Genomic DNA, 15,670 nt, shown 5'->3' on the forward strand with positions numbered 1-15,670 from the left:
TGCTCAGTGTGCCTGTCAGAGTTTCTAGAAACTTTGACAAAAATTTCCATGCCGGGCTCCATTCGATGATGGTAACCCATGTGTGAGGACTAACATCCTGCTGTCCTTGGAGAACACCTGTTACAGGTAAGCAACTCTGCTGTGCGTTTTGGCTGTAACTTTTCAACTTGTTTTCTTTAATTGCTGAATTGTTTTTACCATGGTTAGCTGTAAGTAGCTCACTAGATTTTTTTTTTTTGGTCACTTTTGTTTGTCCTAAGGCAAAAATAAAGAAACAAAATGTGCAGTTTTACAGCAAGCTTCTTGCATTTCCACATATTAACACCACATTTGCATCTCATCTTGGAACTTTGGTAAAATATTCACATTTCTTTAATCAGTTCCAAATATTAACTCTGGAAGTGATTAGTAATTATCTTGCACTAATATATTGTTTATTTATTTCAGCCCCTATCTCCCATTGTTAAATTTATATATGGATAAATGACACTGGCATTTCCTCAGTGTAGCTTAGTTTTTTTCTTTCTTTCACTTTTGACCTTTTTGGTGAATCATTAATTTAAAATTTGCAGTAGATTATTGTCCATTATTTGATAACTACCTGAAATAATTAGCTAAAGATTATTTCTAGTTCTTTACAAATTGTTTTCCAATTTGTGAAATGCACTGATTGCCTACCTCCCCTCCCTTTTGGCCTGCTTATACCTTAACTTGCATTGCACCAGGCCCATGAATTGCTGATTTGCTCACTTGACTTCCTTATCTAAACTATTGATTTTGTGGTTTACTGCCTTAATGTACCCAGTAGTGAGGTTTCCTACTTGATCATTTTCATTCTGTAAGGCACTGTAATCACTGAATTTCACCAATGGACTATTTTGGGTTATTTCTGCTGCCCCCCCCCCCCCCCCCCCCCACACACACACACACACACACTTACTTTTATTTGGCTCAATTCATTTGTTTTGTAAGTCTTTTTTCTGTCATGCATGTATTTTATTTCCATTCATTTAATTATTTTATGTGCATAATTTGTACTTTATGCACGTAGAAAAGTTATGTGCACATAGCAAACAAAATGACCGTACATCCCTACCCCACACTTCCCAAATGGATTCATACTTTTTGCTTGGTTTTCTCCTTTCATTTGGAAATTGAATCATCTCTTTGAGAAACAATTTACTCACGTTAAGATTCTAGCCGGGTTAACATGAAATCCCTTTATAAAGAGAGGCATGATAGTTAAGAGTCTTCTACTGCATGCATTGCCTTTTAATAAATGTTTTCTGATTTCTAATTGTGAAACATTTCTTGAAAGCATATGTGCAAATAGCATAAAAAAAACATGGACTTAAAACTAGAGACATGAATGAGACATACGAACATAACATAAGAAATGCCATACTGAGTCAGACCAAGGGTCCATCAAGCCCAGTGTCCTGTCTCCAACAGTGGCCAATCCAAGTCACAAGTACCTGACAAGCACCCAAACACTAGATAGATCACAAGCTATCTATCCTCAAACTTATCCAAACCTTTTTAAACCCAGTTACACTAAATGCTATAACCACATCCTCTGGCAATGAATTCCAGAGCTTAACTATGCGCTAAGTGAAAAATAATTTTTTTCGATTTGTTTTAAATGAGCTACTTGCAAACTTCAAGGAGTGCCCCCTGGTTCTTCTCTTACCTGAGAGAGAGAATAACCGATTTACATTAACTTGTTCAAGTCCTTTCATGATTTTGTAGACTTGTATTATATCCCCCCCCCCCCCCCCCCCCCCAGTCATCTCTTCTCCAAACTGAACAGCCCTAACTTCTTTAGTCTTTCCTCAAAGGGCAGCCATTCCATGCCCCTTATCATTTTGGTTGCTCTTCTCTGTACTTTCTCCAATGCAGCTATATCCTTTTTGAGATGCGGTGACCAGAACTGCACACAGTATTCAAGGTGCAGTCTCACTATGGAGCGATACAGAGGCATTATGACATCCTCCATTTTATTTGCCATTCCTTTCCTAATAATTCCTAACATTCTGTTTGCTTTTTTGATCGCCACAGCACACTGAGCTGATTTCAATGTATTATCCACTATGACGCCTAGATCTCTTTCCTGGGTGGTAACTCCTAAGATAGAACCTAACATTCGGGCGCACTGTTAACCTGCCATTGGACGCGCGTTTTCCCTTACCCCTTATTCAGTAAGGGGCGGAAAACGCGCGTCCAACCCGCCGAACCTAATAGCGCCCTCAACATGCAAACATGCAAATGCATGTTGATGGCCCTATTAGGTATTCCCGCGCAATTCAGTAAGTAAAATGTGCAGCCAAGCCGCACATTTTACTTTCAGAAATTAGCGCCTACTCAAAGGTAGGCGCTAATTTCTTCCGGCACCGGGAAAGTGCACAGAAAAGCTCTCTGATCTTGGCCTAAAAATCTTCATGTACGCTGACGACGTTCAAATTCTTTTTTTTTTTTTTTTTAATTCTTTATTTATCGTTTCACATACAACAAATAAATTATAATTAGAATGTCAGGATTGAGTTATACTAATAACTTAAAAAAAAACAAAAAACAATTTCATATATTTATTTTATTTTATTTAACATTTTTCTATACCGAACTTCATGAAAAGCTTCATATCAGACCGGTTTACATGGAACTTAGGGATTAACTAAAAAAGATTTAAAAAGATAACCATATAACAGGAAGGCCGAGGCGCAGTTACAAATAACAGGGAGAAAGAACTTGGGGGCTAGAGTAGCCTGGAAATAAAAGGACAGCAAAAACTAGAGGCTGAGAAAGTATGTCTATGCTGTGGTTGGACCGGGCATTTTAGCAGAATGGTTGAGACTGAACAAGAGTGCTGTTGAGATCTTAAAACTTAAGGGTAAAAAGGAGGCCTATTAACTTGGAGGAAAAGCCAAGTCTTGAGTTTTTTTCGGAAGGTTAGCAGGCAGGGTTCCACTCTTAGATCAGTCGGCAGGTTGTTCCAGATGGTGGGGCCCGCTGAGGAGAATGCCCGTTCTTTGGTGGAGGTTAGACGAGTGGATTTAGTTGGGGGGACTTGAAGGGTTCCTTTGTGTCCCTCTCTGATGGGTCTTGCAGATGTGTATAGTTTGAATGGGAACTGAAGGTCTAGAGGTAGTTGGTTGTGGATGGATTTGTGGATTATGGTGAGTGCTTTGTGCAAGATTCTGTATTTGATAGGTAGCCAGTGTAGGTTTCTAAGTATAGGAGTGATATGAGTTCTCCGGTTGGTGTTGGTTAAGATCCTGGCTGCAGAGTTCTGGAGCATCTGTAGAGGTTTGGTGGCAGAGATCGGGAGTCCTAAGAGGAGAGTGTTACAATAGTCCGTTTTGGAGAACAGTGTTGACTGGAGGACAGTTCTGAAGTCCTGAAGATGAAGAAGGGGTTTTAGTCTTTTCAGAACTTGAAGCTTGTAGAAACAGTCCTTCGTAACATTGTTGATTGATTTCTTTAGGTTCAAATGGTTATCGAGGATGACTCCTAAATTTCTAACTTGAGTGGTCTGAGGGATTGACGCAGTCTGATCTGGGCTGGTTGAGTGGTCGGGAGAGATAAGGAGGATTTCTGTTTTGGTTGCATTGAGTACCAAGTTAAGGCTGGTGAGTAGGCGGTTGATGGACTTAAGGCAGTCCTCCCAGTAGAAGAGCATTTTTGGAAGGGATTCTTTTATAGGGATCAATATCTGAACGTCGTCTGCGTATAGGTAGTGAATTAGGTTAAGGTTTGTGAGTAGCTGGCAGAGGGGCAGTAAGTAGATATTGAAGAGGGTAGGGGATAGAGAAGAGCCTTAGGGTACGCCTAAAGTGGATTTGAAATTAGGAGATTCTTTATTATTGATTGTGATCTTGAAGCTTCTATTATTGAGGAAGGAGTTGAACCATTGGAGGGCGTATCCGGATAATCCAATGTCTGAAAGATGATTTAGAAGGATGTTATGGTTCACGGTGTCAAACACCGCAGAGATGTCTAAGAGGACAAGCAGGAATGAAATCCCTTTATCTAGGCCCATGAGGATGTGGTCTGTTAGAGAGATGAGGAGGGTTTCATAAGAACATAAGAAAATGCCATACTGGGTCAGACCAAGGGTCCATCAAGCCCAGCATCCTGTTTCCAACAGTGGCTAATCCAGGCCATAAGAACCTGGCAAGTACCCAAAAACTAAGTCTATTCCATGTAACCATTGCTAATGGCAGTGGCTATTCTCTAAGTGAACTTAATAGCAGGTAATGGACTTCTCCTCCAAGAACGTATCCAATCCTTTTTTAAACACAGCTATACTAACTGCACGAACCACATTCTCTGGCAACAAATTCCAGAGTTTAATTGTGCGTTGAGTAAAAAAGAACTTTCTCCGATTAGTTTTAAATGTGCCCCATGCTAACTTCATGGAGTGCCCCCTAGTCTTTCTACTATCCGAAAGAGTAAATAACCAATTCACATCTACCCGTTCTAGACCTCTCATGATTTTAAACACCTCTATCATATCCCCCCTCAGTCGTCTCTTCTCCAAGCTGAAAAGTCCTAACCTCTTTAGTCTTTCCTCATAGGGGAGTTGTTCCATTCCCCTTATCATTTTGATAGCCCTTCTCTGTACCTTCTCCATCGCAATTATATCTTTTTTGAGATGCGGCGACCAGAATTGTACACAGTATTCAAGGTGCGGTCTCACCATGGAGCGATACAGAGGCATTATGACTTACGGAAGCCGTACTGGGAGGGGTATAGGATTTTGTGTTCCTCCAGGAAGTCCGAAAGCTGTGTGTTCACCACCTTCTCTGTGAGTTTTGCTAGCAACGGGAGGTTGGATATGGGTCGGAAGTTGGAGAGCTCTTTTGAGTCCAGGTTGGGTTTCAAGAGGGGTTTAATAGATGCTGTTTTAAGATCATCTGGGTATATTCCTTGGGCTAGGGAGCAGTTAATGATGTCGGCTAGTGATCTGGAGTTAGTGCCTGGGATGAGGAGCAGAAGTTTCGTTGGGATATGGTCCATCGGGTGGCTGGATGGTTTCAACTTCTTGAGTGTTGATTCTATCTCCAGTGGGGTGGTGGGCTCGAAGGAGTCTAGGGTGGCTCTGGGGGAACATGTGGTGGTGAAGTTTAGAGCTGGTGGTGTTGAGTTAGTAGGGATAAGCGCTAGGGTGTTTGCAATTTTATCCTGGAAGAAGAGTGCAAGATCGTTAGCTTTGGATTGAGCCTGATCGTCAGGAATGGTAGGGGCAGAGGATTTAGTGAGTTGAGATACATATGAAAACAGAGCCCTGGTGTCATACTGAATATCATGGATTCTGCTGGCATAGTAGTCTTTTTTTGCTTGTAGAAGAGAAATCTTATAAAGATGCATGGTGCGTTTGTAATCGGACAGTGTTGTGGTGTTGGGGGTCTTCCGCCAAGTGCCTTCCTTGTGTCGGAGGTCTTGCTTCATCCGTTTAAGTTCTGGTGAGTACCAAGGTTGCTTCCTTTTTTCAGTCCAATTGATGGTTTTCGTCTCTCTGGGGCAAAGTTTATTGGCTATCAACTCCGTGATATTGCGCCAGGATAGAAGGGCTGAGTTGGGGTTAGAGATGTCTAGATTTGGGAGTTCTTTGGAAAGATGTTAACTGAGAATGTCGGATGTACATTGTCTTCTGAAATGGATGGTGGAGTGAGGTTGTTGCTGAATAGGGTTTACTCGAGTCGTGAGAGTAGCTGATATAAGAGAATGATCGGACCAAGGGACTGGGGTGCAGTCTGGGGTGTTAATGTATGATAAGTGAGAGTTTAAGAAGATGAGGTCTAGCGTGTGTCCTGCTTTATGGGTAGGTTTATTTACAATTTGTTCAAAGCCCATTGCCTGGAGTGTGGATAGGAAGGTTTCACAGTTAGGGGAGATCGGGGAGGCGTCGACATGGTAATACATTATCTCACCTTCCTTTCATGAATTTATAAACATAAGGAAAATTAGAAATGATATTCTGGTATAATTGAACGATAACAAGTTTAACGACGACGTTCAAATTCTCATCCCGCTTCAAGAATCCCTCCCCAAAACATTACAATTTTGGGATTCCTGCCTTACTTCAATCAACACTCTCCTCTCAAACCTACATCTCGTGTTAAATGTAACTAAAACGGAGCTCCTCACAATCTCCAGTCCCCCAGCTCGCTCGCTCCCTGCCTTAAGCAACACCAACCCTCCTCCCGATGCATTCAGTCGCAATGTGAGAGATCTAGGTGTCTATCTTGATCAACATTTAAATTTCAAATCTCACATACACAATACCATAAAAACAGGCTTTTTCAAATTGCACATCCCAAAGAAACTTAAACCCCTGCTATATACCCAAGACCTCCGCACAGTCCTACAGGCAACTATCTTAACTAAACTGGACTATTGCAATTCCTTATTTCTGGGTCTCCCTCTCTCTACTATCAAACCCCTCCAACTATTATAGAATCCTAACAAACGCACGTAAATCGGATCACATTACCCCTACCCTAAAAGACCTCCACTGGTTACCTATAGCCTCCTGTATAAAATACAAAACACTCACCATTCTCCACAATCTATTGTACAATCAAAATCACACTTGGCTCGAGAATGCACCACTTTTCCAATCATCAACCCGCCCCTCCAGATCCAACCTTGCTGGAACTCTATACATCCCCTCCCTAAAAACTGCTCACCACACCTCAACCAGAGAAAGGGCTTTCTCTATTGCCGGCCCTTCCCTATGGAACACCCTGCCCACGGCCCTCCGCCTAGAACCTAACCTTTCTAAATTTAAAAAAGGGCTCAAAACCTTGCTCTTCACATTAGCCTCTCCAGATGTTGACCAAACTTAGCTTGCACTCTAACCCCTCAGCCCTCTCACCATTCCCTCCTCCTATCTGCCTCTCCTCTTTCTCCCTCTTTCTTCCCCCTAAGCAAAGTCTCCAAATACAATGTTTCTTCCCCCTAGCAAAGACTACTAAATACTGTGTTATTAGTTCCCCTCCTCCACCCTTAGTTTATCCTTCCCTGTCCCCCTTCCCCCCTTCTATCCCTTTCACTGACATCAAAGGTCTGGTACCCACCAGCCCACCTGTACATATATTGCTTATTGTTAATTTATATTTCGAATGTTCCTATAAAATCTCTCCTTCTCTATCCTTCCTACTGCTGTCCTCTCTCCTCCTTCATTGCTGCTCCCCCTTCCCTTTCCCTGTTTATTGTATTTCTCTCTCTTGTTAATTTGTTACAATGTAAACCGGCATGATGTTCTGACGAATGTCGGTATATAAAAATCAACAAATAAAATAAATAAAAACTGCTTTTCTGTGCACCTTCTGACTTAATATCATGGCGATATTAAGTCGGAGGTCCCGAAGAGTTAAAAAAAAAAATAAAAATTTGAAGTCGGCCGGTGGCTGTCGGGTTGAAAACCGGATGCTCAATTTTGCCGGCGTCCGGTTTCCAAGCCCGTGGCTGTCAGCAGGCTCGAGAACCAACGCCGGCAAAATTGAGCGTCGGCTATCAAACCTGCTGACAGCCGCCACTCCTGTCAAAAAGGAGGTGCTAGGGACGCGCTAGTGTCCCTAGCGCCTCCTTTTGCCCGTTTCTACCTCCAGGCCTCATTTAAATACTGTATCGCACGCACAGGCGAGTGGGCATTCGCCTGCTCTCCCACAGACTTTACTGAATCGGCCCGTTTGTGTAACTACAGCAAGGGTTATTTTTCCCTATATGCATCACTTTGCACTTGTCTGTTAAATTTCATCTGCCATTTGGAAGCCCAATCTTCCAGTCTCGTAAGGTCCACCTGCAATTCATCACAATCCGCTTGAGTTTTAACTATGCTGCATGATTTTGTGTCATCTGCATATCTGATCACCTCACTCATCGAACCCCTTTCCAGATCACTTATAAATTTATTAAAAAGCGCCGGTCCAAGAACAGATCCCTGAGGCACTCCACTGTTTACCTTTTTCCACTGTGAAAACTGACCATTTAATCCTACTCTCTGTTTTCTGTCTTTTAACCAACTTGCAGTCCAGAAAAGGACATTGCCTCCATGACTTTTTATTTTTCTTAGAAGCCTCTCATGTGGGACTTTGTCAAACGTCTTCTGAAAATCTAAATGTACCACATGGCTGTGCTTCATTTTGTCACTTTACCCCAGTGCCCTAAGCATGCACCATACAAATTACTAAACACAGCAAGTCGTCATGATTTTCTTAAGAAATACTGATGGACAAATCCAAGGTGTGCATTATCTTTCTCACTTAAAGGCAAATTTTAAAAGCCCTTGCATGCCAAAGCAGGGAAGTACACGAGGAACTCGGGCCGGGGCATGCCACGCAGATCTTAAGAAGCACCCGAGTACGCGCATATCTCCTGGTACATGTACAAATGGAAAAGGCAAAAAAAAGGGGCTGGGCATGGATGGTCTGGGTATGTAACATGAAATGTGCACGTCCTCTATCGCATAACTTGACTTCTGCTATGGATGACATGTAAGTAATGAAACAGAAAAACCAAGGTTTGTTAGCGGGGTTTTATAGGTTAGGGCTAAAAGGATAAAAAGGAGGCCTATTAACTAGGAGGGTTAGGAAGTCCTATCCTTTACCTGGGCGAAATGGGAATGGACTGGGAAAACTGGTAATTGTGACAGTGCGCATATCTAGTAAGTACACCCACTTACTCGGTAGAGCCAGCATTTGCATGCACATGCGCGCATCCATATAAAATTGCGCACATCTATGCACGTACAGCGGATTTTTATATCATACGTGCATATACATGTGTATGTTATAAAATGGCCGCATCTCTGGGTGCGAACCTGTGTACATGCATACGTGTATGCCCACACGGCTGTTTGAAGGTTACCGTCCTAGTGAACATTGATCCAAGTTCCAAAGGGATGTGCGCAGACATTTTCATCGCACTCCTACAAATGTAAATTCTGGCTCCCTTCTGTTTTCTGCTGCTATCCTGTGGATTTTAGTTGATTTGCTTCTAAGCCTTGACTTGAATGCGGGTCTCCACATTATCCTTGGTCCTTTGCCCTCAGAATGTATTATTTTGTACATCTGCAAGCTTGAACACTAGGGTGGGGGTGGAATTGGCTTTTTACTCAAAGTATTACAGCAGTTGTGGTACTTTAGTGATAAGATATGGAACAGCAGGTCATGTGTGTAATTAATTTTTTTTGTACAAGTTTGATCTTTCTTCAAATAAAATAATGTGTTGTCTTTCCTTGCTGATAATTTGTCTATTTTGTTTTTTAGAAACCTACTCATCCAACAACTGGTCTAATTGCTATTGCCCTGGCACTTCATGTTTGTAATGAGGTTCATATAGCAGGCTTTAAATATAACTTCACATCCCAAAACAGCTCATTGCACTATTATGGAAATGAGACCATGTCTCTAATGATGGAGGTAATGTTCCTAATTTTAAATACAGCACTGGGGGCTGAATGTAGTTAAACTGTGAAAAGTGGACCTTGGAAACTGTTTTTTATTTAGTGGTTGCACAAATTGTTTTTTCAAACTGTGACTCTTTCTTAAGTGATAAAGTGGGTACAAGTGAAAAACCTGTATCTTCCAGAGGGAACCTCATGACCAGATGAAGAGTGCCACGGGGACCTGTCTTACAAAAGACCGAGGGGATCTCGAACATCTCCCGTCCCCTCCAGCCCACTTCATGTAGATTAATAGAAAATCTAGCCCTTTGTTGAAACACTGCTTAAATAGAGGGAGAAAACCAATATGATTTTATTTTCCTTTTTAGTTATTGGACAAATAGCAAATTGTATTCTCCTAAGCAATGGCATTACATTTAATAAGTCTGTATAATAACAAAGAAGAGTTGATGATTTGACTTTTTCTGTTCTCTCTCCAGAATGCATACCACAACATCAGTGCGGAGCAAAGGCTTCTGGGCAAATTTATAGAAAACAAAACAATCATAAACCTGACACAAGACTGAACTGAAAGCTCACATGGAGGAAATAGCCATGTACTGAACAATATTAGTAATATATTTCTTTTACACTTTAAGCCCATTAGAGATCATCATGGAACTTTAAATGAGGAGGACCACAAGGGTTTTTGGATTTCCCGTTAGTGACATGAGCAGCACAGTAGCAGCGGAAAAAAAAAACCTTCCTCAGCTTGTCTTCTCCTATCCCCCATATACCATCTCTGTTTTAAAGAGTTGGGCATCAGTTGAGGAAAAGCGCTAATTGAAAGTGAAAAATATAAATATGTGAATCCATGTTGTTTTAATGAAGTGTTGCATACCTCAAAGTATACTATTGCTATCTCTCCCCACTGAATATGAACCAAAATCTCATTCCATGAAGTTTTCTGCTTTAAGCAAGTTTAATGTTCAGTTTATTGATCTATAATGGAGGAAGAAGTATGACTGATTTTCATATCCCTATAGCTAGTGTTCATTGTATATAATATACGGAGGTGTTTTTTTCACTTGTCTTTACATGCCGATTTAATGATAAAGGCCTTAAAGTATTAATCCTGTTACATAGCAGTGTGTGTGAAATTCCTCTGAAGGTTTGTCTGCAAAGTGTTTGTTTTGTTGCCAGCAACAAATGTGCCAGTCCTTGCAAAGCTGATTAATTTTAACTGCTTGCTGTTATCAGTGTGTGTGGTTTTTCAGATAGCACATACCACATATTTAAACTAAAGCCCCCAGCTTCAGGTATCTGTGGAAATATGGCGCGCCAATCGCTCTGAGGAAATAGGGTCCTTTTTGGTGGGGTGGGGGGGGGGAAGGAAAGACAAACATTTTGCAGTTTATATCACACCATTCACAACGTTAAGAAAAAAAAACAATCAAGGTTACATACAGAAATGTGTATTGGCATGTGAAGTGAATAATCTGAACTGCCAATGCTATGGTTCATCTGCTTATGATCTGATAAAGAAAGCTATGCCCTGTGGGTAGCGTGCAGCATTTCGGATGAATACGTGGGGTAGTTATGCTCTGATTCTGTCAGCTAATTCTTTCAAGCTCTTTAAGTGCAAATTCCTGACTTCCTGAAAGCAGTCATGATTGGAAAAGTGTCAGTTATTATTTCCCATTGATTGGTTTGGTATATGACATTCTAGCAAAAATGGACCAGTTAGCTCCCTTGAAAATAAATGTGTGCAGGAAGGAGCTGAGAATTACAGGGAGGCAACTTTACATACTCCAAGAAGTCATGATTTAAAGTGAAACTGCTTTTAGTGCAGGCTGTAAAGGGTGTGGAAGATAACAGCAGTGTAAGAGCAATATGGCTGTACAATCAAATAAAGCTTTCTATTTATGTTTTCCCTACATCACTGGAATATCAAATCCAGTTTGCATGGAAAGATATGTCCCATTGAACAGTGATGTCACTGATGAAGTCAGTGTCTTTCTTCGGCAGGTACTGAGTGAAACAGATGATTAGACTTTCTTTTTCACTGTTATGCATTACGGTTCAAAGGGATAAACATGCACAGGACTGAAAATAAACCACTGTTAAATTTTATGAACTTTTATCAAGATGTGATAACACATTCAGTGATATCACTATTCAAAATTGTTAGCTGGATTATAGATTTAAGTTTAATAATGTGGAACATGTGATTGGGTAATGGTGTTCCTTCTGTTTTCAATAGTGCACAATAAACAGAGCTTGCAAGTAGTACAAGGTGGGCATCACTGTGTGCTAGTGCCCCCTATCAGGCATGTAGTCACTCCAGAGGGGCCTTGCTCATGAGCTGCTTTCTGGTTTCGTTGCTCTTTCCACGAAAGCTCATCTTGCTCCCTCTAATCCCCCAGTGCCAGGTCCCTGTATTCTTAGAGAGATTATCCTTCTGCTCCTGCTTTTCTGTACCTCACTTGGACTCGGGGGAAACCATCTTCCTTCTGCTGTCGTGTCCCCGGGTTCATAAGTACTAGGGCCTCCTTTCAGCCCCAGTGACATTGTCTTCCTCTTTCTTTCTCCCACTCCCTCCAATTCTCGAGCAGGGGTTTCCATTCTAGCCCTGGAACGATTGCTGCTTGGGCAGTGGTGTGAATGAAGCATGTGTGAGAAGAGTGCTTGTATGTAGCTGTAGCTTATGCATTGGGTTTAGAGTGCATATATGTTTGTAGTGTGCCCAGGAGAACAAGGAAGGGAAAACAGCTATGAGGGAAAGTAAAAAATAAATAAATACAAATGCATAGAGGTGAAAAGAGTGAGGTTGAAAGATAGAGGTCACAGGACATTGAGAAGTAAGAGACAGGTCAACACCATTTATAAAAATAAAAACAATGAAAAAAGAAAGCTTAATCTGGACTTTTGTTTGGCAAGAAAATGACAGCGCATGCACAGTTATGGAAATGGTATGTGTGCACAAATCCACACTGCCTGATGGGGAAAAACATTGTGATGTGTACTTCTGAAAAACTGCATGGCACCCGGAGGGCACGCATTCCTTTAAAGCTTAAAGCTCATGATGAAATGCAGTTTCCACAGATGTGTGATTTGTTCATATGTGGACTAATACAGTATTTGTTTTTTGTTAGTATTCCCTTCAGAGGACTGAAATTGTAAACTTTTCTCTTCAATAAAATATAATTGTATTTTTGTACACAATAGCCATGTGTGGGTATTTTTAGTGTTGGAGAGCGGAGATACTCTGAAGAAAGAATTCCATCTGCAATCTCCATGGTCAGATCCTGGGTGAATTCACTAAGCAATCATAATGCAATTGTCTGAAGGACTTATGCTTTTGTCCTTAACTGTTACTACATGACAAAAAAAAATGTTCAGGTGAATGTTTTCATAGGAAATATTGCAAAGGGCTTAGTAGGTAAGATTAGTCTTTTTGCAGATGATACTAAATTTGATGGAATAAAATGAGTGATTTAAAAAGTGATGAAGAACTTGGCTAAGATTCAAAGCAAAAAAAGAATAGTTAGTCATTTGGGGGGTGGGGGGAGGTATCCAAGGGACCAGAAGATTGATTGGAGTGGGGAGATACTGACATGCACCAGAAGAGATCATAGGATGATTTTCCAGGCATCTTACTATTTCAAAACAGTATGACAAGGCCGTGGCCAAAGCCTGAGGAGAATGGTAGGCTGCAAAAGTAAAGATATAAGGGATAGGGAAAAAGGAGGCAATAATGCATTTGTACGAATCTTTGAGACCTCATCTGGAGTGTTGTCCAGTTTCGAAGGCAGACAGAGGTAGTCCAGAGATGCTACCAGAATGATGCAAAATTTGCACCAATAGCCTTATGAGATGAGATTTAGAGACTTAAATACAGAATGAGAGGGGTGTGGTTTATGATTGAGACCTTCAAATACCTTTCAGACATAAATACTGCACAAGAAAGAATGAAAAGGAAGTTCTAGAACCAAAAGGTCATTAAGCTTAAAGGGGGTAGACTTGGGAGAAACATTAGAAAATATTTCTTCCCAGAGAATATGGCAGATGCATGGAAGAGGTGGGAGAGGCCAAAACAGGCACAGAATTCAAGAAGCCTGGGATAAGCACAGGGGATGGTTAATTACAAAGAGGAACCCAAAGATCAATCAAGGTCTAAGACATTATAACAGGAAGCAAATTGGGTAGAGTAGATGGCCTTTTGGTCCTCAACTGCTGTCATTCCATTTCTGGTCTTTGTATTTATAAATGCTGAGCTTTATGCTTTACAAATAAAAAAAAAAATTCTATTTAAGATTTTAGTTTGATTTAATTACCTTTAGTTAATTCAAAATCTGATGAAAAAAACACATTGTGGCCAATTTTCAAACAAATAAGATGGATAACTTAACAGCTAAAGGTAGCTGGAGAATACGTTATTGGGGATATTCAGCGGGATAAACATTCTGGAATATCCTTGAATAAAGTTATCCATGTATACTTACCCAGATCGCTTTGAAACCTAACTGGTTACATTTGAATTTGATTTCTGTTTCATATTTCAGACACTTCAAAGTGGATTATATTCAGGTACTTTAGGTATTTCCCTGTCCCCAGAGGGCTCACAATCTGTTTGTACATGAATATCGCCTGTTAGGTTTCAAAATTAACTGGGAACACAGTTATGGTTAAAATGTATTTATATTTGCATGTTTCTGGATAACATTAAACTTAACCAGCTATGTGGACACCAGAAAACCAAGACAAAACAGTAGAACGTGAGCCAAAGGGAATGGAAGTTGGGAGTAAGGCCTCTTGAACCCCTCACCGCCTGTCTTCCAGCCCAGTTTGTCCGATCGCCGATTTCTTCCACCTGGCACCCTCCAAATCCTCTGGTTGGTTGGGATCATGGTACACTCATACTGCGATCCCAGTGGCTTCCAGCATTGCTTTGACTGCTCTGCAGGAGGCTGGAGGTAAGTCATTTTGGACAAACTGGGGGGCAGGAGCCTGGTGACTGGCCCAATTAACCATAAACTTTCAATAATTATTGGGGGGGGAGGGGCGTGAAGAGGGAAATTGAGCAGCCAGGCCCAACCTTTTGCTCATTCAGGTGATGGATAGAGCCCTCTCTGCTCTTTTTTTTTTTCTGATGGCCACTTAACTGGCTATATTCTTTGAATATAGCCAGTTAGGGTTAAAGTTATCCAGTAACTCGTTCCCCTGATAACTTTAACCCTGCTCTTGGCTGTATCTAGAGTTAGCTGAATAACTTATCGGCTAACTCCAAATATCAGTTAGCCAGATAAGTTATTTGGCTAATCCAACTGTGCCCTGGAATGCCTGTAAAACATCGCTCTCTTATTCAAATATGTTTTTTCTGGATAAGTGGCAGCGATATTCAAGTCTGCGTTTATCCGGAAAATTCCAAAAGTTTCTGGACAAATGCCTTTGAATATCAGCCTCGTTTTTATGGTATAGCAAAAGTGCACCAGAAATGATGAAACATTCATCTTTAGCTTTGGATTTCCAGAATCTCCAGAATATTGATGATGTAATATAATGCTAAAGTCGTTCATGGCAAATGTCTTTACTTGAATCTTCGCTTCATTCCTTTGTAGGTTACGATTCCTTTCATTGATCCAACACAAGTATAATCCAAAGAGTATTATGCAATGTGAGCATAAGAACATAAGTGCCATGTTGGTCAGACTAGTGATCAATTGAGCCTAGCATCCTGTCTCAGACACTGGCCAATCCAGATCACCTGGAAAATCCCTGCCACCCACTTCTAGATGCCAAATGTGCTAACCCCCAAGGCTGTCTGAGTAATTAAACTTGTCCAAACCTTTTTCTTTTATGAACCCAGATATACGCCAGATCCACCAACAGCAAACTCAGTCTCACTGCTGTAATCCATGCAGTAATCGGCAGCTGCAACTCCCTATTTAATGTCGTCTCGTAATACAGTACAAAATGTCTTCAGCTCCATCAAAGTTGTGCCACTAGAATTTTGGTAGGGGCCAGAGCTACCAACCACATAAAACCTATACTGCATCAACTGCACTGGCTCGCATCTATAGCAAGATCACATTCAAAACACTGCTTTGTCTACAAGTGTGTGAATAAGCAAGCACACAAGTACCACTCCCAACTTCTCTCCTCTTCCACACCCACAAAAGATCTCCAGTCCTCCCAAAAGGCTCTTCTTTCCTCTCCTCCTCTGACTTCTGCAAAATTGTTTTGCGCTAGACTTTTGTGCTTGCAGCTGCTATGCACCAA

General features: G+C 41.1%; 1 protein-coding gene across 6 annotated transcripts in view; it reads left to right on the top strand.

Moving 5' to 3' along the window:
• The window catches only part of ST3GAL6 (ST3 beta-galactoside alpha-2,3-sialyltransferase 6), a 127,225-nt gene extending 114,610 nt beyond the window's left edge, over positions 1 to 12,615 (top strand). For all 6 annotated transcript variants that reach the window (XM_029577794.1, XM_029577792.1, XM_029577791.1 and 3 more), the window contains 2 exons: positions 9,273 to 9,425; positions 9,889 to 12,615. In XM_029577794.1, coding sequence (XP_029433654.1) covers positions 9,273 to 9,425; positions 9,889 to 9,975 — 240 coding nt within the window. In that variant the 3' untranslated portion in view covers positions 9,976 to 12,615. The remainder of the gene's footprint in view (positions 1 to 9,272; positions 9,426 to 9,888) is intronic.
• Positions 12,616 to 15,670: the final 3,055 nt, after the last annotated feature.

Source organism: Rhinatrema bivittatum, chromosome 15, assembly GCF_901001135.1.
Source record: "Rhinatrema bivittatum chromosome 15, aRhiBiv1.1, whole genome shotgun sequence".
Taxonomy (NCBI): Eukaryota; Metazoa; Chordata; class Amphibia; order Gymnophiona; family Rhinatrematidae; genus Rhinatrema; species Rhinatrema bivittatum.